Source organism: Temnothorax nylanderi, unplaced genomic scaffold (genome assembly GCF_030848795.1).
Source record: "Temnothorax nylanderi isolate EJ_2023f unplaced genomic scaffold, tnyl_v1.0 TNYL_tig0022_pilon, whole genome shotgun sequence".
NCBI lineage: Eukaryota > Metazoa > Arthropoda > Insecta > Hymenoptera > Formicidae > Temnothorax > Temnothorax nylanderi.
Window position 1 is genome coordinate 1,751,806 of NW_027249084.1, and position 24,163 is coordinate 1,775,968.

At 43.7% G+C, this 24,163-nt stretch overlaps 1 protein-coding gene and 1 long non-coding RNA gene across 4 annotated transcripts; one reads left to right on the plus strand and one right to left on the minus strand.

The window, feature by feature from the left end:
• Nucleotides 1-1,284: 1,284 nt before the first annotated feature.
• Nucleotides 1,285-23,926, minus strand: Wdb (serine/threonine-protein phosphatase regulatory subunit widerborst). 2 transcript variants are annotated; one of them, XM_071700565.1, is made up of 9 exons: nt 21,449-23,926; nt 6,708-6,904; nt 5,440-5,634; nt 5,197-5,327; nt 4,902-5,019; nt 4,228-4,503; nt 3,909-4,138; nt 3,557-3,711; nt 1,285-3,246 (listed from the first exon to the last, which is right to left on the minus strand). In XM_071700565.1, exons 1-8 carry the CDS (start codon nt 21,585-21,587, stop codon nt 3,561-3,563), a joined length of 1,437 nt encoding a protein of 478 aa, XP_071556666.1. In that variant the 5' UTR covers nt 21,588-23,926; the 3' UTR covers nt 1,285-3,246; nt 3,557-3,560. The 2 variants fall into 2 exon arrangements, with proteins under 2 accessions (XP_071556666.1, XP_071556667.1); XM_071700566.1 differs by lacking the exon at nt 21,449-23,926 and adding an exon at nt 7,036-7,457.
• On the plus strand, nt 18,064-19,980 carry LOC139769475 (uncharacterized). 2 transcript variants are annotated; one of them, XR_011717576.1, is made up of 4 exons: nt 18,064-18,217; nt 18,508-18,594; nt 18,695-18,789; nt 19,766-19,980. It is a non-coding gene; the product is annotated as an uncharacterized lncRNA (long non-coding RNA). The 2 variants fall into 2 exon arrangements; XR_011717575.1 differs by lacking the exon at nt 18,064-18,217 and having other exon boundaries at nt 18,429-18,594.
• Nucleotides 23,927-24,163: the final 237 nt, after the last annotated feature.

Here is a 24,163-nt window from a genome sequence, read left to right on the forward strand (position 1 = left end):
GTATCACAATTTCACACGTCTTACTAGGTGATTTATCCTCTTTTCTTTGATTGTCAAATTAAGACTGCAAGTGGAATATAATACTACCGTGTCATAAATGAAATTTTAAAAAAGAATTTTTTCAATCATTTGTTTTTGGTCATCTACAATACTTCTAATCGTTCTGACGAGAGAGTTACACAATCAACCTCGTTCTTAGATATATTATACATTTAGAGATATATTAAAAAATCATTTTATACAACTCAAAATGTGCAGACGGTCCATCCAGTAGCAGGCTCTGATCTCCCCTTTACAAGATTCGGAAACCCTGAAAATAAACGTTGTCCTCGAGTCATCGTGCGAACGAAAAACCACTCATAAAGAATGTCTTGGTTATTAAAATATTTAATATTGAGAGAATTAAGAGGGGAAGCGAAGATGGTGCACACTGCACAGAGAACGTTGAAATTTTGAGGGAAAACTTTTCAGGAAAAATCCCACTTGAGAATCATTCGACTGTGCAGCTGAGAGCATAATTAATCTGGGACATCCGATACAAATTTCATATTACATGAATATTCTTAAATTTTAAACGACGAATTTTTTAGCAAATTTGAAAGTTGGTCTTTCCTCAGCTAGATTAGAAAAAAAAAACGCTTGGTTCTTCAACGATACGTGGTCTTTGACGATACGTTTTTGTCAGCGTTAAAGGATAATTGCCTTAGAAGTCCACTCGAAGCTAATCTTTAAAAAAATTTCAAGGTCTTACTGCCCTTCTAAATACATATTTCTTTCCGGAAGAAAGTCTAAAGCGATAGAAATGAAATTGATAATGTCGCAACTTTTAATAGTGTAATGAATAATCGAACGACGACATAATCATTAAAAGTAACGACTTTAATTACTTTTAATGATTTTCAAGGACTACCGTTTCGTATTTGACGTTACATATATATACACACACGCACACACATACAAAGATTATTGTCCGTTTGTATCGTAATGCATAAAACGATCATTGTAAAAGGTACAAGATGTCCCCCAATTTAATTTTAACAACAGATTCTCCAATAATTTTCCCAGAGTCGGATTTTTCCTTTCGCGAAAATCTCTTTGGATACAAGTTAAAGGCCACCGTTTATGTTTCTGCCAGAACCGATCATGTACTCATCGGAATATTCGTTGGAGTCATGAAGTGCGAAACGCCTTCTTTGTATTTCCCATTTGCGATTTACCTCGGCACAAACACGGGATGCGTTGAAGAGCGGCCAAAAAAAAAAAAAATGGAAATAATTTAGACAATTCTTTAATAAATGTGTATCTATTTACGCGTAAAGAATCTTCTCTTGGACTCTCACCTACGTCTTCAAAGTCACATTACATTATTTTACAATAATTATATATATATATGTATATATTTATATATGTATATGTCACTCTCTGTCTCCTTTTGAGGTTTTACGTAGCGAAGGTGAACGGAGCGTAACACAAAAGCGAGCAAGTCGTGTATAAACCGTGAGAAACATTCGACGAGAAAGATCATCGGAGAGCAATCTCGAAGAGAAAAAAAAGAACAGAGAAAAACGGTGAACAATGGCAATTCTCGTGCGTGTCTCCCCGATTATCTCCATGAAAATATGTATGAGCAAGCGGTCACCCATCTCTGTTAACTATTTTACCTGTAGCTATTATTATTTGTTTTACCATTGTCGTTTATTATTAGCTTTCCCCTTTCTCGTTTAATTACTCTTTATTGTTACCATTATCGTTATTCGTTATCATTAATTACTATTATGCGATGGTAAGAAATTTTAAAAACGACCCCCCCTCCCCCTACGGTTGCCAGCATGGGAGCACAGCTCCGAAAGTGGATCCTTATACCTGCGCGCCCTGTATCGCTATCACGTAATTATATTTATAAGCAACGGATGTTTTTGGTACAATCAAATCTGTTTCTTTTCCTTTTTTTTTCCTTTTTTATTGTATATTCCTTTCGTCCCCTCGCTCCCATTATTTTTCCCTCTTTCTCACACTCTCTCTCTCTCTCTCTCTTTTTTTTTCTATTAGAAAACAACATATATATATATATTTTTTTTTCTCTCTCTCTCTCTCTCTCTCGCATATCTCCTTTCCCTCCATCGTCCGCGCGAATTGAACCTTATCACTCGTTAACTATTGTGTTCGTGTACGCCGTCTCTCGCCGCGGCCACACGCTCATGAAAAAAGGTTTGTTTCACTATCAACTCGCCGCGGGCACTCAGTCACAGCAGTCTCTATGTTAGTAGCACATCGGCCTATATACGTTTTACACATGTATTCTCGCAGTATTTATCGCAGTTTGGTGTACGCCTCTGTGTATATGTGTGTCTGTGTGTTTATATATGTGACTTGTTTTGTATCTCGTATTAACTATATCCTTTTTATATATATATATAATATATCGTATTGTATATATATATATATATATATATTTATAGATTTATATATATATATATATATATGTATATAGATCTATATATATATGTATATATTTATATTTGTTTTTCACTTTTACCTAATTTTTATTACGTACCTGTTACAGTTATCAGTAGCGTTAATACGAATATATGATACATATATTCAAACACTCTCGCTGGCTCTATCAGGAGCAGCAAGAATCAGCGTAAGGGTCAGTCAGGAGGCGACACACTGGTCGTCTGAGAGAGTGCGCAAAGTATCGCGTCCTCCAGAAATGAACATAAGGATCACAACGACGTGTACAACTTCGTCCATTCCGAAATTTACACCACGATTTGTAATCCCCTCCTACCGAGAGCGGTAACGAAATCTTAGTCAAGAAGGGACTAACGCATTGTCGTATTGTTGTGTGCTGACACTGAGTACATCATGCAGTTGGAAACCCTTTGCCGTTTCCAAATGGAAAGAAAAACCAAAGTGTGAATATACCCGATATACACATATAAAATTATTTGGAATTCACTAATCGCCACGTTGTTGTTGTTGTTGTTGTTAATGTTGTTATTGTTGTTAAAGAAGAATAAAATTGCGTGAATTAACTCTGCATCGTCTCTTTTTCATTTCTTTTCCCTGCTTCCATCATTTCTGCCATTTCGGTCACAACTAATAAAATGAGTTACATTATGTCAAGAATGCTTTCGTGAGACACTTCGTTTCACTAACAACAAGAATTTTTTGCGTGTAGTATATGGACAATCGACGTAAACTAAGAGCTAACAATCGGGCAGCGTGATACCGTACTTCCACCTAAAACAAAACAAAAATAACAAAGAGCTATTAGATATTTATATAAAAATTATATTAAGACATTTATTTCTTCAATATTCTTTGCGTACATCTGTAGATTTATCCAAAGATTTATATATTCTATATTATTGTTTTATATATTCTAAATTGACAAATTATTGTTCGTATGATTTTAAACGGACTTTGCTGGAATAAGATCTTAATGTGGTATTCAATCACCAGAGTATTTAATTTTAAAAATAAAGAAAGTGTAAACAAAAATAATAAAAAGATGAAAAGTCTTTGGAAATAGATGAAATAATATTTTTACCAGCTCAGGGACGAGTTCGCGTCATAGATGTGTTAGTGGCAGGAACTGGATTATTGGAGGAAGCTGCTAGAGCATTACGTTCGAGAGTGTTGCGTCGTTCTAATTCGGTCAGTTTCTTCCACATCTCATCCCTTTCTTTTTCCTTCCTTTTCTCTCTGTAATACAGGCATATACATATAAAGAAAAAATGTATGAAAATCTTTATTCTTCATATAGCTTTAGATAGATTTCATTAGACTGGTTAATATAGCACTAAATAATCAAGATGTATTTAATTAAAAACTAAAATGGATTGAAAAAAATTTCGCTTAATTTCGCAAAATTGTAAAAGGTTTCAAAATTGTGGCCTTACTTTTGCCTGTCCAACTTATAGTTGGCAGTAAGTTCGTCAAAGAGCTTACTGTTCATCTCCATAAATGTCTTTAGAACATTATAAACAAGAGCTATGATCGTCTGGTTCCAGTGCTCCTTGCTAATTTTGTACAACGCTGGGAACATAATCTTCATTATTACTTGATTGTTTTCTTCAATTAGAGACATTATATACTCGTTATTCCAAAAGTACAATGCTCTCTCCGCAACCTGTAACGAAAAAAAAAAAAGAATAATTTAATATTTCGCGAATTCACGATGAATTCGTCGTAATTAGTGCAAAATGCTGTATAAATTACCTGAAAGTGTGGTGAAGACACGCAACGTGCGACTTGCCTGAATAAAGGTTCTTGTATTTTAACAAATTGATTAGGTTCTATAACGTCCAGTATTTCCTCGATTTCACCGAGGAACATCACCTCCTTCTGGCTGCACGTTTTAGGCCAGAACTTAAGGAGGCCTCGTACAACTGGTTCTGTTAAAGTCGCGTCTTTTTCCAAAAATTGCACCACACAATAAGCTAACTGCGCGTGATAGAGCGATAAACATTTCACTTTATGTAGTGGTAACAGCACCTAAGGAAATAAGCAAAAAGACGCTTTTTAAATCATTTTTCTTGTCTTGAGTTCTTTCCCTCTCCTCCTCCGCTTTTACAGGGTTAATATATATTTAAGAATATATATCTATTATACAAAAGATTAAGGCAAGAATTGGAATATGCATCTCTAAATAGCTTTAGAAAATATTGCTAAAGTTATGAGAAAAATATATTTTAAGAGGACAAGAAGTTACGCGAATCGTATTTAATTCCAATTTTGCGTCTTTCGGAATATTAAATAAAACTGAAATAAATTGCAAATTCGAAAGTAGAAAAATTTAGCGTGTGAGAAACAAAACAATTTATTTTAGAAAGATAAGAGATTTAAATGAAATCTATGTGTACTTCAATTTCCTTAATAGAATATATTCGTACCTTAACCAAAAATTGCTTGTGCTCAACTTTTAAGGGAAGAGCGAATCCGTTAATAATGCTACCCAAAATTTCAAGAAGTTCACCAACCCCGTTGAAATGTTCCGTTTCGTACACGAACCTGAAATAATAACAAAATGAGATATTATATAAATATCAAGATAAAAAGAATGAAATTTTTTATATAATATTGGCATTCCTAATAAATTACTCGGTACAATATTACGTAAAATTAAATTTCTATTAAAATACAAGATAAACAGGATAACATTTTTTAAGACAACATTCAAATAAATACCTCAGAAAAATGTTGTTAATTTGTTTGCGTATGAAGGCTCTAAGACCCAGGAACTTGCCATAGATACGATGCAAAACCGTTTTCAGGAAATCTCTTTCCCTGGGGTCTTCCGAGTCAAACAAGTCCAATAACTGCAACAAATAATTATAACGAGTTATACTTGTATTCATTAGTTTAATTACGTCAAAAGGCGTGGCATATTAGAGACAGATAGTAAAGAGCTGCAATGTAATAATGTTTTACCTGTAACACGAATTTTTGGTCAATAACTTTTTTGCCAATAGCAGGCTGGAAATCTGAAGACTCGAGAAAACGGAGGAAGACTTCGTAGACCAACTGAAGATGGGGCCAACTCGCCTCCAGGGTCGGATCATCTTCTTCTGGATCAAAATCTGGATTTTCACTAGGTGGCAATGTACGGAATAGATTTGCAGACACCTTTAACAAATATCGTACAAAAGACCTTTAAGTTAATTTCAAGCTACAATATCAGCATTAAATAATCTCTCTCTCTCTCTCTCTCTCTCACACACACACACACACACACACACACACACACACACACACACACACACACACACACACACACACACACACACACACACTGAGAGAAATACTTTTTTAATTATTAATATACCATGAGTTTAGACTTGATATCTTTGTCAGAAATATACAAATGTCAATGTAAATTCGTAATATTTAATAATAATATACGTAACTGTATAGTAAAAATACCATCAATTTATATGAAATTGTATGTATATTAAATGTAATGTCTTTGTAATTAACAAATTTATATTAATTATTAATATAAGTATAATCAATAATCTCAAATAAATTATTTTATTTGTCGAAATTGATAAAATATTTTACGCAAACATACATTTATTTATGACAAAGAAAGTCAATGTTGCAGTAATCAATGCAGTAGTCACTGTTGTTGTCGGTATGCAGTAATATTATTTTTATACTGATAAATGTAGTTATATTCAGTGATACGCAATATAGCATATATTAATTATGAAGAAATATTTATTAGGGACGGACATAAAAAATTCTTACATTAACGACAAAGCATGTATATTAACTATTAATATACTGTTCTCTCAGTGCACACACACACACACACACACACACACACACACACACACACACACACACACACACAAAGTTTAATTATTACATTCATTAGAAGCATTTATCTAATATATCAAAAAGCACTATTAAATATGTAATATATTTTTAAATGTTATTTATTGTACATATTTATAAACACATTGGACATAAAAATCAAAGTCAATGAGCTATTAGATCAAATCAAACTGTTTCTAATTAATTTTCTCAACAGAATAACTTTCGGGCTAACAAGATAACGTGCTGAGCGAGCAAGGATTTTGACGCGTACGATGCGTACGAGAGATCAGAAGCGATTAACAAGAACAAGCGAGAGAGACGGAATTTTTAATTCCAGCCTGATAATCTGTCGCGATTTTTTGCATCAATTAACATACCATCTTAATGGTTTCCGGGTAGATGGGCTCGGTGAGGACACCTCGCCCTGCTGTGATATATTCCACCAATTCATTGAGCGTACTCCGTTTAATTTCCTTGCCTTTGAGATCAGTCATCGGGTCCATGAAGTCGAACGCCACGCAGCATTGGCGTAGCTTTTTGATAAACAACTCCTCCTGCTCTGCGGCGTTAACATCTGCAACAAACAAACAACGTTAATCACCAATTCTACACGTGTTTCAAATCACGCGAAGTCCCTCTCGCAACAATCCTTCGTCGTATCGCGAGGAGAAACTTCGGGTGTTACGGAAGAGGAAATGTCCTTACGTTTCGTCACAAACAATTCATTCATTATACATGCAAAACGGAATCGGCGGAGCAAAGTGCCTGGCTACTATTTTTAACTCTCCGCTGCATGGACGAGAAGGCCCAATAAAATGTTATCATTTCCTTTGCTCCTACATGTGTAAGCAAACAATTTAATTGAGCCGATAAAAACCAGAATCGCGCAAGTCGCACGGAGTGTCACGAGAGATCAGGATGATCGAATGCTGAAACAATCGTGCAAATGGATCGTGCGCTTCTCAACCGTGAGCTTCTTCAGAATCTGAGGTCTTTGTTCTCTTCGATCTAGCACCATCCAGCACCCCGATACTCGCTTGAAATTAAACGAAAGATCTCGTTAACCCTAGGTACACAGTTATTTTTCGTATACGTAGACACCACGCTAGGGGGCTTGGAGGACTTGGCTACTTTTTTCATTATAACTCTACGGGGTATTTTGACTTCTTTTTTTTCTTCCGATCGTAAACAAACTGAAAAATACGTACATTTATTCAGAATTAGTCTAAAATCATAAGTACTAATAAACACGTGTAAAAAAATTGTACCTTTCTACCAATGGTAGACTTAGACAGCACGCTTGTTCATAATCAGGACGTAAGACGTCTTAAAGATGTCTTTAAGACATCTTACGTCCCGATTTTGGACACGGCGCTGTCTGGGGAGTTTCAAACTTTACCTGGGGTCTCGGAGACCCCAGAGCGTATACCTGGGGTTATCATCGAAGTCCGCTTCGTGGAAAAAAAGAATCCAGTGACTTTGACGGACAAGATATCTTTACCTCCATTTAATTTTCACCAAAGAAACGCACTGGCCGAGGATGGACCGGGCAAATTGGTCAAAGAACGTATTACCTTCAGGGACAACTTCGACCAAAGTCTGATCAACTTAACCGGCGATTAACCTGTCGAGCAATACGCGCGCTATTTTGCTAAAATGAATAAAATGGTTAATTTTTCGTTTAACATATGAGATATTCGATCAGGGGGCGGCAAATTTATACAATTAGAAATTTTGCTTTAAATGATCCTGCGGGTTGAATTAATCGCCGACAAGTTAATTGGAGTTTAATCGAAATCATCTTTAAACATTATTCTAAAAATAATTCAATCGATTATCGATATATCTGCGTGAAGTTAACCAATTATCGCCCCGCTAGTCTCGCGAAGAATTGAACGCGACGTCGGACGCGTTTCTTCCGTCGCTCGATTCGTTCCACGCGACGGTAAGAAAATGAAATTAATTCATATAAAAGTCCGTGGTTTTTAATTCAATTTTTCTTTCAGTTTAGATTATCGCACTTTTGGAAATTCATATTCGGAAATGCAATGAAGAGCGAAGGGGCCGAGGAAGAGGTTATGTTTGCCACCGCTAAGGGAGGTTATACGCGCGCCCGCCCGCCCGTCGGCATGTGCAGCCACCTTCACGCCGCGTAGGTGACTCGCATTCTCTCTCGCTATCTCGCTCGTAATCGCGAGTCAACATCCACGGATTGCGCCTAGGATTAGGACCGATCTTTTTTTCTATTACACGTCGATTAATGCTTATCTCACTCGCTCGACTGAACTGATAATCACGGACTGTATATCATAAGGTTTGTTCGCGTCGCACGCCCCACCATGCTCCTACTCACTCCAACGCACTCCAAAAACTCATCTGCTCGAATCGCCACCCTTTACCCGTGATCCAAGTGTCTCTGGTGTATATTGGAGTATGCGACGCGAACAAACCTATAGCCGACGTTGAATATCCGCTCGCGTGTTATGCACTTTCGGACGGGGATGCACTTTTCACAGCCCGCGGCATTGCCGAGACGGGGTATGGTAAACTTTACCGCGCTACTATAAACATAGTATTATTTTTATAACTGTTGCATAATGAAAAAAAAAGTTTTAAAAATAATTTCAAGTCATATAGAATTTTTTATTGGACGAATTCCAATTTGAATCCAAAACTGTTAAATATGAAAGGATGGAATTTAAATACTTTGAGTTAAATAACATTTTGTTATTCTTAACTATCATGTGTGTCGAAATTTATTTTAACACAAAAGTATTACTTTAACTCTATTAACTCTCAACTCTTAACTTAATAGAGTTAAAGTATTACTTTAACTCTATTAACTCTTAACTCTAATTAATTAAATTACATTGTTTTAATTAAATTAACGATATATCGAGTAAGAGCACAGTAGGAACAGTTAAAATAACTCAAATTGAGTATAATTTGACACTACGAATTCAACAGTGAAGGATCAAATTTAATTTCAAGTATCCCGGAAATTCATTACGACTCAAGTTCTTAAATTAGCCGGAATTTAATGCATCCCACTCCTAGTAATCCTGATATGTATTTTTTTTTTTAGCAACATCGAATAAAACCGCAAAATTGATCGTATGAGTATCTGGAAATGAAAAAGTCTGAACCTATCTGTCCAAGGAGAACGAAGGATCTATAACGAGGATCTATCGCTCGTCCATCCCTAGATATTTCGGCGTTTAGAGTGTTTGAAGGCCTTAGAGCCATGCAACCAAGAGACGAGGGATGAAACCGGCAGAGAGGAGCAATTACGTGTCCCTTTGGACGAACGTAACAATCTGACGAGCTAAATTTCGTTTTTACCCTTGGAGCATGTTTCAAAGAAATTCTGTCACTGTGACAGAAAGTGAATTTCCTAACGGACAAGCAAGAACCACCAGAATTTGTTGTATTGGAAAAAAAATCCGTCGACACGATCGAAAAGTGTCCACGGGCCGAAGAGGCTCGACGCAGATCCGGGACCACCCTGTACGCAGAGTCAAAGAGTAACGCACATCGGCTAATCAGTTTTTCCCATGCCCTTCACTTCGCCCCGGGGATGATGGCGTGGTTGCAACTTCGCTCTTCATAATGGCACACGGCGTGGCCTCAATGACTTTATCGAATTATGCCAAACTGTCTCTCTCTCTCTCTCTCTCTCTCTCTCTCACTCTCTCACTCTCCCTCTTTCGTAACAGGCGGTAGTCCTATGTGAAATACCGCCGCGCGGGTAAATCGAGGCGCAAAGTGGCCATCCTGGGGAAAAAATTGGCAGCAATCTCCCGACGTTATATTTATCCACCGAGATTTTTTTCCGGGAAGCCGAGGCGCGACGCGAAATAAAAAAAAAGGGAAACCTTTCCCCCGTGAAGGAAGACGAACGGATCGCTATACGTTTTCGCTCGCTGTCGTCACTCCTGAATGGCGACACTCGAAATCGCGGGACAAAATAGTTGCCTGTGGCAACACAAGCTTTGGCAAGCACGTCCAAGACATATTTAGACGATTTTGCCGTCGTCGAATCGCAACTGTGGGACTGTAGCGATCTTATTATCGCCGTCACACGTGCTACAGAGACATGCATTATTCCTTTTTCTTCCTCTTCCTCTTTAAAGTACGGTCTATCAAATCGTTTTAGCGAAAGAACATTTAAGAAAAACACGCTGTCATCAAGCGGCAGATAGGAGAGGTGTAGAGGGCAAGAAAAGGACGAGGGAGAGATGGGAACGAAAGTCCGCGAGGTCTCCCGTGATAAATTCTGTTACATGCGATCTTACGATTATCCATAAATAGGAGGAGTTGGAATTAAGCGTCGCTATTTATGCCGACAATAGACGGTGGGGCGAGTCTGCGTCACACCCCGGGTTATAAGTTATAACGAGGTGAAGGTGCAATTAATTTTTCATCCCGGAGTTCGGAGGCTTAATCGATGCCAGACACACGATGTTCCTTCATCGATAGTACAGCCCTCGCGGTTCCTCCCGACGAGGGGGAGGGCACGGGCAAGTTGCACGAACGGTTGAACGGCCTTAACATGATTCCATTAAATCCGCAGTTAAAGAGACTCAGGTGAGCGAGGGAACGAAAGAGAGAAAAAGAAAAAAGAAAAATAGAGGCGCAACGAGAATCGGCTGGCGTGACGCGACCGCGTCGCGTCGCGAAGGACTCCAAAAATAGCGTTGCGCGCGCGGCGTCTCGCCCCCGTTCGCTCCATCCGTCCGTCCGTTCGTTCGTTCGTTCGTTTGTTCGTACGTTCTCCCTCGACTTTACGTGCGCGCGATCCATCTAGCATGCACATATTTATAATTTCATTCATAACGCGACACGTACCCTCGCGTACGTGCCGCTTGCCGGCGCGACGCTGCACCGCGCGAGATACGCGCCCCCGATCCAGAAAAATAACATTTTTGTCTACCCGAGGGTATTCTGCCCTCCCTCGTCCCATGTCTTAGCGTCTTATTTCGAATAGATTCTTTTGAAGGATTCAGACTCGGATTGAAATATCTGTTGAGCCAGCCTCGTTATCTAATCTCATTGCTGCGAGGCTTAATTCATTAAGAGCCTTTTATTTCTCGAGTCGCCGATCGCTCAAGAACTGTTTATTCTTCTTCGATGAATTCGCTTGAAATTGTCAAAAAATCCGCGATTTAAAGTGCGCTTGGAATAACAGCCTGTATATGCACAGAGATAAAATTAATTTCTAGTTGACTCATCAGATTTTTGTAACATTAATTTGTTTGTTATTCAAACAGGGTGAACAACAACTGCGAGGTTCTGGTGCGAAAGTACGATTCCGTTCTCGAGAAGTAGTCTGCGGTTGCCGGAATGGAGATCGACCGAATGTCAAGAGCAATTTGGCGGTAAATTATGCGTTGGCCGCGATACGAGATATTTTGACGGATCGATGAGAGAGAAATAGAAAAGAGTGCGAAAGAGGGTGGATAAGAAAGAGTGGAAACAAAATAAAACGAGTAAAAGGCAGATCAGAAGCTAAAAAAAAAAATAATAAAAGATTAAAACCAATGCACGCTAAAAATAGAGATAAATTAATAGATATAAAAGCGAAATATAATTAATTGAGATAATGAGAAAAACGATTTAAAAGGATTTAAAAAAGGTAAAGTAAAAAAAGGGAGCAGAGTAGGCAAGAACTGAGACGAAAGGGTGAAAAGGGGGAAACAAAATAGGGAAAGAGCGAGACACGAAGAGAAAGAGGCGAACTAGTGGAGGGGGGTAGAAACGCGAAAAGAGGGAGGAGGGGGCACTGGGTGGCGAAGGAGTAGAAGAGCGCGTTCCGTGCAGGTGGTCGCCGGCATTCCGGATCAATACTTCCACCGCTTCTCTGGGGGGTACCGTCAGGTAGCCTCTTCTCTCGCCCCCCTTTCCAACCCTTATCCCTCTCCCATACTCTGACGACGCTATCTTCCTCCTTCCCTGCTTTCCCTCGTTCTACCGCGCCTTGTACACTCCCGTTGTCGTCGTCTGCGCTTCGCCTTCTTCTCTCTTCCTCTTTGATCTTCCCGTTCTACGTTCTTTTCCCCCTTCCTTTTGCGCCCTTTTCTCCCCGACGTTTTTCCTCTCCGCTCTTTCGCTCATCTTTCCTGTTTCCTCCGCTCGTTCTCCATCCTCCCTACGTTTTATTTTTTATTTTTTATACTTTTTGAATACCGAAATGTATGTCGAATATGTGTTACTGTTTAATCCTAATTCTGTTTAATCCACTATATACATATTTAAATACACAGTATTTTACATATATATAAAATTATTATTAATTACACCAAATATATGTAAAATATATTAAATATTGATAAGTTTCGTTTTCGACGCGAATAATGCCAATAAAAAGATATAATCGCGCAATTATTTACCTGATAATTATATAATTATTAATATAGTAATACAATTTCCTTGAGACCAGATTTCAACGTGGCAATCACACGAAAATAATTCCCATGTCTTTCATTCTTTTTTTGTAATGATTGCATCACAACGAATGACGTAAGGTACATACATTATCTACCTGGCTATAGCACTCTATAATAGCACCATATCTATAGCCTCGGATATTGAACTTAACAAAATTATAACCGGTTTCAATCGCTCCGTAAAAATCATATTATTACGTCGCGGTGTGCCATGGTAAAATTTAAAAAAGAAATTAACTTTAAGAATCAATATAAACAGCTTGAGGAATAAATAATTCATATCCTGAGAATTTTTGCAGCATTTTGCCACGTGCCGAGGTCGATTTTAATTTTATCGAACAAAAAGACAGTGGGTCGTTTGAGAAGTGTGCGACACGCCGTTCTGCGTAACACAATTGTCTAAATTTTTTAGCGCGCAACAGTCGATTTCTTTACCGATGCATTATGCAGCCCGATTATGCGGCCCGAACGTGGCTTAATGAACGACGCGGCGATGTTCGTCTCGCCCACTCTCTCTCTCTTTCTCTCTCTCTCACTCCCGCGGCAAACCGCACCGTCGCATCCCCGTGGCTCCTGTCCCGATCTTGACAGTGACCATGACCATCAGCGTCAATTAGCCGGAAAGCGCTACTCGTGCGCGACTCGTTACCAGAATATCACGATAAATGCTCGACCCACATGCATTCTCGCTGAAATTAGTAGAATATTTATTATTAAAGAGCATTTATCCAGCGAGATTCTGATCTCTCGCGGGATCAGAAATTAAAATGCCGTCGAAGCGAAGTATGCGCCCGAAAGTAAACGCGGAAGGTATACCGTTGTTTATTCCCCGACGCTTATATCTCGCGAAAAGCCTCTCATCCTCTCGATTCGTTCGCAAGCTCAAACATCATTTTGATTATGGAAAAAAAAATAAACGTCAGATTACCCAAGAGAGATACGTCCGCGAAATATTCATGTAAATTTTGCCCATATTCTACATTCCTGTACATCCGTGTTTATTGCCCAGCTAAGTGAGAAACGATCCTCGGAATTATAATTTCGTTAATCATTCCTACTTCTATTCTCGCGTTCTCCTTCTCCTTAATATGGGCTGGAATAGAACTCCGAGAACGGGCGCGCGGGAGACGTCTCTGAACAAAGAAGACTATTAATGCTCCCACTTGTGCATGACGCATAATTAAACAGTGTTTACGTCTGACGTAATGGTCTCAGCACATCGCGACGCGCGCGGCTGCATTTCTTACTTTGGAAAACCAATATAGTTTCCTTCAACCCGGAAAACGTATGCCCACTTCCTTTCCTTTTTCTTTAACGTGAACGCACGAGACGTCCCTGGCTGCGTCACCTTATTTTATCATCGCTAAAAAAAAATCACGATTATTAATTTACATATATGAGAAACATATTCAGTCTTCATGTCAAAGAAAACAAGAGATTCAATATATGTCGCTCCCAATATCGGACGCCGGTTGATATAAGTGAGAAATTCAAGTTTAGCTTAACGAAACTTCCATTTTACAGAGTTTATCCTGCTAAAAATTTAATTTGAAGTTTAATTGCCAGGAATAACGCCGAAGACTTAACGTTGCAGACTAAAAAGTTACGAGGTGCCTGATGATACTTTTACCGAGAGAGGAAATACATTCTAACTTTCTTCGTCGATAGCTCTCGTCATTTATGTATACAGTTGCTTGAAAAAGTACCATTGCTCTGCAAAGTTAACATCCCACTTGCAGAATTTCCATGGAATAATTTGCGACTATTAAATTATCTCTTTTTGCGGAAGAATTAGGTTTCTGTCAATTATACCAGGATTCTAAAAATGGAGTGTCAATTCATCAGAGATTTAAACTGTCGACGATATATCCGGTGTTCCTGTCGGGTGTTTTGGACCTCCAAAATTTTATGGATCATCCAACGGCGCTTCGCTCGTCCATGAACATTTGCTTCTCGAGCATCGAGAACACTTTTGCTTTTTCACTCAATTTGCTGACCGTATTCAAGCGCGTCATTGTGGACCTCTCTCCCTCTGTCGTTCGCGAAGAAGCGATACATATCGGTTACGGTAAAGTAACAACGCCGGTCGAAATGTCATCCGATGTATCGAGCGCCGAAAGGGTTCGGCTTAAAGAGGATGTGCCGCGCCGGAATCGTAAAACTTTTACGATCGCCGCCGCGGCAGCGGCGATCCTATACGGATCGTTCGCTCCTGGAGATGGGCTCGAGTGTCTCGCGAGCACGTTCGAATGTAGGGCAGCCTCGAGAATCCTGCAGGGATCCCGCGGTCCCGCGAGGCAGGACCGGCACTACGCGGCGAAGAAGTGACGGACGATGTACACGGTAAGTAACATACAGTTTTCTCTCTGCATCATATAGTTTGATCAAGTATTTCCGTAATAATTTTTAGTTATACAAGAACGATGATCAATGGACACGATAGATCTCTTGTCTGCAGAGCGAAACAATTATTATACATTGCACCCAACTCTTGAAAGCGATAACGAGAGTTAAGATAAAGTTGTTTTTTTTCATACATCTTCTACGGCAAACAACTGTTCCGGTATTCAAAAACAGCCTGTTCAAACTGGATACCAAGCAGGTGTCGCGGATGAAATGATACTTTTTTTATGAGCGCTATTCGAGTCCCATGAGGCCGAAGTATTGGAACTAATTCGGATCCGTGAGTACGTGCTGAACTTGATCCCACCTCTATTTTGCTTCCGCTCACCTGCCGCTGTTTACGGGCCGTAATATCGTTCGCGCAATGCAATGCTTGGTAGGCGCGATAATTTATTACAATGGTCGTTTCTAGCCGGCAGAGAGGCCGTGTAAATCTCGTTGCGGTCGAATCGGTATATGTTTAAACGATCGCAAGCTGTTTTCGTCACCTGACAAAGAACTATAAGAATATTATATATATGTATATAATAATTGTGTATTTATATAATGCTTTCTAATTGAACAATACCTTTGTGTTCAGTCACGTTCAGATCGGACTTGGAAACTTTATCAGATAAATTCCTTATATGTATGTATCTCTTTGTAAGTACATGTGTTTACAATTCTTTCTGTGCAAGCGGGCAGATAAAAGGATAATCAACTTATGATTGAAATTAACCAATGAAAAATCAATAGCACTCTGCGACACGAGTCTCATCCCGTAAACATATTCGCGCCGTGAGAGAATGAATACAAACTCTACCGCGTTTATCTCGTTGCATATAAGATTCACTATATTATATTATAATAAGTAAACGTGTATTTTGGTTAATTAATTTTATGAATTATGCATATGAATTGTGCAGAAAAAGAAAGCTTGCACTTTCTTCGAGCAATCCCTCTAAATCTTGTTAGATTAATGCTAATTAGACCCTTTGTATTCAGATTAATCGCGATAGAATTATTGGTCCTCTCTTCATAAGGTCGATCCTGTCTAATGAGAAAGACATTTTCCCAGCCGCTAAATAGACGAGAACATGTACAATAGAAATAAGTATGAGAAACAAATAATAAAGAGCAGCCTGAAGACAGGTTGAGACACGCAACACCAAATGTAATAAACGGTTACTATAAGTTGCAGCGCAAAACGAGATGACTTTACGGAAAGACTTTTATGTTTCGCAGTTCCACGCATAATCCAAAATTCAAGGCTAGTCTTCTCGTAGGAGGGACACGTAAAGAAGAATCTGTAACAAGAATTTAGGAAAGCATGATCTCGAATTTTACTCAAAGTGTGGCGGAAGACGGAAACAAAGAAGACGCACGCAGGATGTATTCTATCAAAAGAAAGTCAGTAGTTTTAATTTCTATTTCTGTGAATACTGTGTGCAATTCGGATAATGTCGAACAACTGAGGAAAGAGAAGAAAAAGTGAGGCGAACTATTGCCATTTTACCGACGAAGGTGAACGACATCGCCTGCAAGGTGGTCTATTCCGTATGACCATTCGTGTCGTAAATTTGTGGGTCAACTAGTAAAGTGGAAGGGAGATGGAGATTTTGTTCGATCGCCGTTGGCGCGGGTTCAAAAATTTTAACTGTCCTAGAAAGTTTTCGGTGTCTTTTCGAAAATGCTTATAGCTGTTACTTTCGAAAGAGAAATAAAAAGAAACATTCTCAATCGTCTTGAAATCTTAGGATAGAATATCTCGATTGTTTACACGTCTATCATTCGCATGAACGTATCCCTCCTTTTTCTTTACCACTTTGTACCAACGAGAACCAACATAGCGATAAGTAAAGTAAATATTAGTGCAGAATTTCATTAAAGCTTAAAATATTAACTTTATTATCGGAAAGTTTCAAGTTATTCGGAAAAAATGGGAGATTCTTAACTTTAACTGCGGAAAGGTAAACTTCAAATTAGCAAAGAAATCGGAGGAAAGTCTGACTCTTCGGAACCCCTTGTATGAATTCCCATTATATCGAAGCATCTTTTTCCCCGGAACGTGATTGCATATTTCGAACACGCGCGAGTCTTCAAATAATACGCAATTACAGTCCACGGGAAAAGAGTGTTTTTTTTTTAAGAGAGAGACGGGGAATATCATCATAAATCGGAAGTGACAACGAATTGCGTCGATCAACCTACCGTATATTGACTCGGGACAGATACTCCGACAGCTCTTATTTCACTATTAATTCGCAGCTCTCGTGCTCTTTCGCACCTTTTGTCCTTTACTCCGATTGACTACCAATAATCCTCTTACACGCGATATCCGTGGCGCGCGATCGCTTCCATTATAACATACATTTCATTTTGCGCATCCGAACCTGTCGCGTTCTCCAGCCCGTAAGCGTGTTAATTATCTCGTTAATAATCGTGTGCATTTGCGTCTCATTAGCAACATTGATTGCCGATCTAAAAAAAAAACATTTACATGGTAGACCCAATAGGCGGATAAATACAGAGAGGGTAGAACTATTATGTGTAAAAAAACAAAATTGCAACGACTTATTTAGACAGTCTCGTAATAGTCTCAAATAGAATACTCTTTCTGCGACAAAAACAAATGTCGCGGAAAAAGTAGAAAATGTATGTAAAACGGATACAAAAGCAGAGACCGTTTCCTTTTTTTTTCCCTGGTGTCATCCCCGATTGCCGATGCTCGCGGGCGAGTCGGCTCTAGGATCTTCACCGTGATTAGCGTGGCTTTTGTTCCCTTCTTTTTTTTTTAGCCCTTTTAGGTCGCCATGTTGATCCCTAGTTCCCTTCAGTGCGACTCCGTTCAGATGGCGGTGGCGGTGAAGGCATGAGAGAGACGGAGAGGAGTCCCCGGCTATACACGTGGCGGAGTACCAATACTGTTTCACGCATACTGGGAGCGTCACATCGTTCGATCGTGGGCTGCAAAGTCGACGGCCAGAATCTTTGAGATTCATATCGCGTGACGATCATGGTTTCCCCCCCCCCCTCCTTCCCGACGGACCTAAAGCCTCGTGAGTATTACGTTGTTGTCTTTGTATCCCTCCAGAAATAGAAGGCAGGCAGGAACGTGCAGTACTTTGAGCCGCGGTCGATCCAACAAAAAGCAGGTATGCGCGCTTTGAGTCACGCCTACGAAGACACCGCTCTGGCCGTAAATCCTCGCGGGAAGGTGAACGGCGAACAGTAGCGCGATTGACGAGGTCCCCGACAAGAGAAGCTCCCTCCGTCGATTACGTAATTCTTTCTTTGTTTACGCGCCCTGTTCAATCACTTATCCTTATCCGTGGCGCCGGTCGTACAGATAATTCCACCGGGGAGGGAACGAGCCTGTGTGACTAAAAGCGGCGCCGAGCAAGAATCTGGAAAACAGGAGCGGGGCCAGAAACAGGTAATAATTTTGCGGGATTACAGAATAGATGTTACTAACTGGTGGATGAATCGTGCCCGAATGAGCGAAATCATTTTTTAATCCTCGTAATTGTTTCCAGGGACGCAGCTGAAGGTCCGATACGGAAGAATCTTGATCCTGTGGGCTCTGTTCATTTTTGGCGCCGCGTTCTGAATACTTTCGATAGCGATAATGGTGATGGAAAGCTTGTTTTGATACCAGAATCACATATGTCTAGTTGTAACAAGCATGATCCGTATCTCCGTCGATCCGAGTTATCTCCTATCTCCGTTACGTTTATCGTTCTACAAGAATGTTTCATTGTTTCTTCGTTTTCTTACGATCACAATTATCATCAGAAGTCTCGGAACCACGTCCGCCTTCCTTCTTACTTTCTTATCGCGAGTCGCCCGTTATGTTTCCAATCGTTATATACGTTTTGCCCCGCGCACGCTCGCTCGAGTGGCGAATTCGATCGTAAAGAAAATTATACAGTCGCACGTCGATAACCCTCGACCGCTTCTTTCCGGGTGACAACGCGTTGGGTATGCGCGGGTGAGCGACGCGCGTACCAGAAGGCAAATATTCGATAAAGTCGAAGCGAGCGGCAGGTGAAAATTACGCGATATCTCTCTCGGTCAATTCGGTTAAAGTGGAAGACCGATAGCGGTGCCCTTATCACAATCGAGATACGATGGTCCTCGTGACAATTAGCTGCGGTTCGCGCGTGGGTTCTCCACGCCGCAGGCGTATCCGTGTGCCGCAATGTACACGCCGTTAGTTAGTTAGCTAGCGTGTCTCTCGCCCCGTTTCGAAAGAGCAACGAAAGGCTAGCAGCACCGATATCGGTGCCCGCTGGCTACGTTCCGTAAACAAACTTTTACAGTCGGCGCGTAACAAGTGTCTCGCTATTCGGCAGACGGTCGCCGCGAGCGTCATATCTGGCCGAATGGGTCGCGGTCATGTATAGCGCAATGTATAAACTATATTCGCGTTACTCCTCACCGTGCGACTCCGAAGTTTATTCCGTTTTTTTTTTATTCATTTCCTTTCCTTTGTCTCGTTGCTAATAGCGCAGCAATTTACTGAACGTGTTTTCCGCGTACGCGATGTGGCCATATTTCACACCTGGTCGCGAGTCTTCCGGATCTGAAGCGTGCACAATTTGCAGGTGCCTGAGCAACGTGTCGGTGTCCTTCGTCAAGAGGCACAAGTGGGGCGTCACGCGGCCCACCCCTGATGAAGTTGCGGTCGCCGGCGTTCTACGCGTCCGTCACCCAGTCCGACACGACGCTCCGCGGCGGGCGATCGCAGTGCAGATCCCACCTGAGACCCCTCCGAGAAGTTACAGAGTAAGGAATGGCCGGATTACAGCTTGCACAACTTTCTCGCAAACAGCGACGGTTTCGTCCACGTCAGCAGAGGCCGGAATAATATTGACGTATAACTTGCAACCTCACCGGGTCATCAATACATTTAACTCCTTCATCGGTACATTTAACTTCGTGGAGCCGTCGAAAGGGGGTTGCAATCGACGAACTGCAGAAACTGATAGGACTTGCTGTCAACACCAGAAGAGATCGCGTCCGATTACAAGCTGCTGTACAATTCAGTGAAAAGCGGGAAGCGAAGAGCCCCGGTGACCGCTATCGAACTTCGGCGATGCTTTCTACGGCAAAATGTGGCCTCGTTGAAACGTGGCCGTGCTAGTCACCCAATCTTTGACGCGCGGACACGTACGCACGCATGCACGCGAGTCCCGGGAGACGTGTGCAACGATCGTCTGCAGGAGTCGAGCGCGGCTTCGACGCGGAACATCGACAATGCATTTTATAATCCAGCTGTTACCCACCCGGCAAATCCGGCGCGCGAATCGTGAGGTTATCCCCGCGCGTTTATCTCCCGACGAGATTAACGCGCGCGGCGGAAACGCTAACGAGCGCAGCGTGACGTCTCGATAAACAAGTTTTTGCGATCCGCATCTCGCTGACCATGTACGTAATATGTTAATAATGCCGTCAGAGTGAGAATGCGCGGAATATAACGAAGGCGCTATCGACGGTAACGTCCTCGTGGAAGTTCAGGTGTGCGAGCGAGCTCGCCGCTGAAACTTGCGTCAGCGCGCAACGCGGGCCGCCTTCTCTCGTGGCGACGACGATCCGACAATCGGTAACGATATATATTGAAAGAAACGAACGATATGTTTACCGATGAGCACAGTGGAGCCGCGCCGTACACGTGATGCAATTGCCTAAGTCAGGAACGACAGACTTGCCGCCAATTATTCAATAACTCCCCAAGGATATTATGCTTAAGCCGTGCCGCTCCACTCGCGAGAAAGTGGCGATAGATCCGCAACGGAATTGGACGACGGCTTCGTCAAATCATTCTCGACGCCGCTGTCTTCCTTGGCAGCGTGACCTTACACGACAACCAGATCGAGGATCTCTCGCGTACGTTTTATCGCCGCTAAAGATAAAACAGTGATGAGTCAAGACGCCAAATAAATAAGTCGACATACTGACATTAAAGTAAAGACACCAAAACGGATGAGTTTGCAAAAATCTTGCATAATTCCCTACGAGATCCTGGCGGCTTTTGCTTTCGATGTCTCTCCGCTCGAGGTCTTTCGGAGCCTCTCCTATCTCGCTTCGCGTTGAAATCATGCTGGTCTTTTACCTAGCTTAGAACGACCAATAGTAATTATACATGTACAATTTATCTGGCTAATCGATAGGCAACTAATTCAACTTATCTAGGTGATCGAGCTTCCCCCTATCGTTAGACAGACTCCGGGACACTAGAGACAAGTGGGGAAAAGTCTCTCATCTACTTCTACCTTCGGGAAACTAACCTTTGAGCAGCGGCAACTGCTGGAGCTCGACATCCTGCGAGTTGCGGTAGCGGGACGAGCCCTGCGACTTCTTGGACTTCTTCTTGAGGGATCGCTTGGCGAAGGGGTCTATCCTGTCCACGAAGGCCCCTGACGACATTTTGGCATTAACGGAGGCACTGTGGGGAACTGTCCTGATGCTCAAGAAAAAAACGGCGAGCGCTCGCGCGGCCTGGTTTTTTTATTTTTCGTTTTTTCCTCTCCTCCCTCGTCGGTGCGCGTCCCTTTCCGCGCGGACAGCAGAGCGGGAGGGGGGGGGGGGTTGTCTCTCGCGACTAGAGACCGAGATCACCACCGCCCCGAGGAGGCCGCATTCCGTGGCCGCCGAACGCGCGACGTACGACACCAACTCCGCGAGAAAACTCACGAGGAAACGAAAGAAAGGCACACACTGTTACGCTGCGGGATGCACGTGACGCGGCCTTACCCCCGATCGCATCAATTCCCTCTTTCTCCCCTGGGCCCCCCGTGCGCTACTCGCGCGGCTCGGCTGCTCTCCCCCCGCACGAGCCCACGCCACGGACGCACGCTGCTTCAACCGTTCACGCTGCGCGCCGCCGAGCGGCGCGAGGAGGTGCGGGCGGCGATGGAAGACGACGACGACGACGACGGCGACGTTCGTCGCGCATAGCAAGCGCACACGCGGGGCAACCTCCCGGGTAACCTTCCGGTTTACGCAAGAAACCGGGAAACGCAGATCCGTTGGCGATCCTCTCTTTCTCTCGTGGCGCGCCTCTCTCAGGCCGGCCTGTCCCGTCGGCTGATCACCGCCGTCACCGGCCACCGAGGAGGTAGGGGCGCGATGATCTCTCCCGCGGACGGCTAGGCGTTGTCACATGCGGACGCACGCCCGTGTGCCGTCTCCGTCCGTCCGTCCGTTTCTTCCTTCTTCCTTCCGCGAACGTAGGTGCTCCCACCTACAACCTACGACCGTGCGAGGGGGCACGGTGTGTAAGCGCCGACGGTACGTCGCGGAACGTCCGACCGGCGACTCTCTTCCGGCAGCTGCCCTCTTCCCGATTCGGTCCCACCTCGCCTCACTCGCGACGCAGGGTGGATTCGATCGACCACGGCGACGGCGGCGACGACGACGACGACGACGACGACGACGACGACGACGGCGCTGATCTCGTTGGTTCCGCGGCTGAACGCTCGGCCGAGGGCTCCTCTCGGTCGCGCGGATTGCGTGTCGTTCCACTCACTCACTCACTCACTCGCTCGCTCGCTCCTCGCTCGTATCGCTCGCACGCGCGCGCACGCACGCACGCAGGCAGGCAAGGCAGGCAGGCAGGCGGATAGGCACCGTGCTGCCGCGCGCGCCGAGTCGAGCCGCGGCTGAGACCCGCCGCCGGTGCTCGGCCGAAGAGGGAAAAGAGAGACGAGGGCACCGTTACGAAATAGAACGACTTGCGCGTATAGTTGACGATCCAGCGCGGCGCGCACGTTCGTTGCGGGAAGTAATGGCCGCGGGTAACGTTGGCCCCTCGCGCCGCGCACACGCACCACGGGTAACACACACACGGACACGGACACACACAGACACGATTAAAACCGAACCGAAGAGGCCGAGACGGCGAGCGCTGGTCTGCGCTGGTCTGCGCTGGTCGCCGTCGACGCTGCTGCCCGCTGGCTTCGCCCTCTTTCTACGCGCGCCGACCGCGTCGAGGGGGGAAAAACGCCGCACAAACTGCCACCACACACCAACTGCCGACCGCCGACTCCGCTTTACGCTCTACTCCGCTTCTTCCTCCTCCTCTTCTTCTTCTCCGCCTCCGCCTCCGCCACCGCCTCGCGCTCGCACCGCCCGTACACGCCGATGTGCGGGGAACAACGACGTTCTCGGGGTAGGACGTGTATGTTAGGAGCAGCTCTCGTTAGCGCTGGCTAGCACGGCCGCCATCAGCTGCTCGCTGCGACGTGGAGGTCTATCTCTCATTTTCCGGCGGAGCGAACGAGAGCGAATCCGTAACAACGTCAGGCGTCGAGCGAGTTCGCCGGAACGTGACCCGACATCGCCCCCTCACGCGCCCCGATCGCTTTTGGCGCTTGGCGCCAGAGCTTCTCCTCTCTTTCGGGCCCCCGGTCTACACTTTCGGCTTCTCGCTTCTCCTCGGCCCGTTGTCCGTTCTCCGCGCGCGCGTACACCACTTCGCCCTCGTCGGCTGCTCGTCACTTCTCTTCCGCCGCCACCACCCGCGAACGAAAAGCCCGTGTGCCGCTCCTCTATGCGCTCAGGAGGGGGGAGGGGGGGGGAAGCCCCTCGCACGTCTACGTTCGCGCGCGACGATTCGCGAGGCGAAGTACACACGCACGCGGTGAGAGAGGGAAAAAAAAGGGGAGCGTAGATCTCGAGGTATATCCGCGCCGCGCACCGCCGCCCTCGGTCACTTATTGAAAATTCCGTCAAGAGGTGCCCCTGCGTGCCTGAAAATAGTAATATGCGCTCGGCAATCGTCGGCCGGAGGCGGCCGAGCGTCGACGGAGACGCACGAGCGCGGCAGGTGGCGGCGGCGTCGCGCGATCAACTTTTTCACGGCGCGCCCGCCGCCGGTGGCGGCGCCGCCGCGGCCGCGGCCGCGCGGCGCTCGGCCAATCGCGGGCCGCCGTCGCGCGGACGCCGCCGCCAATGGCGCGCTCGCCGCGCTCGCGATCGATGCGCGCGCGCGCGCGGACCGT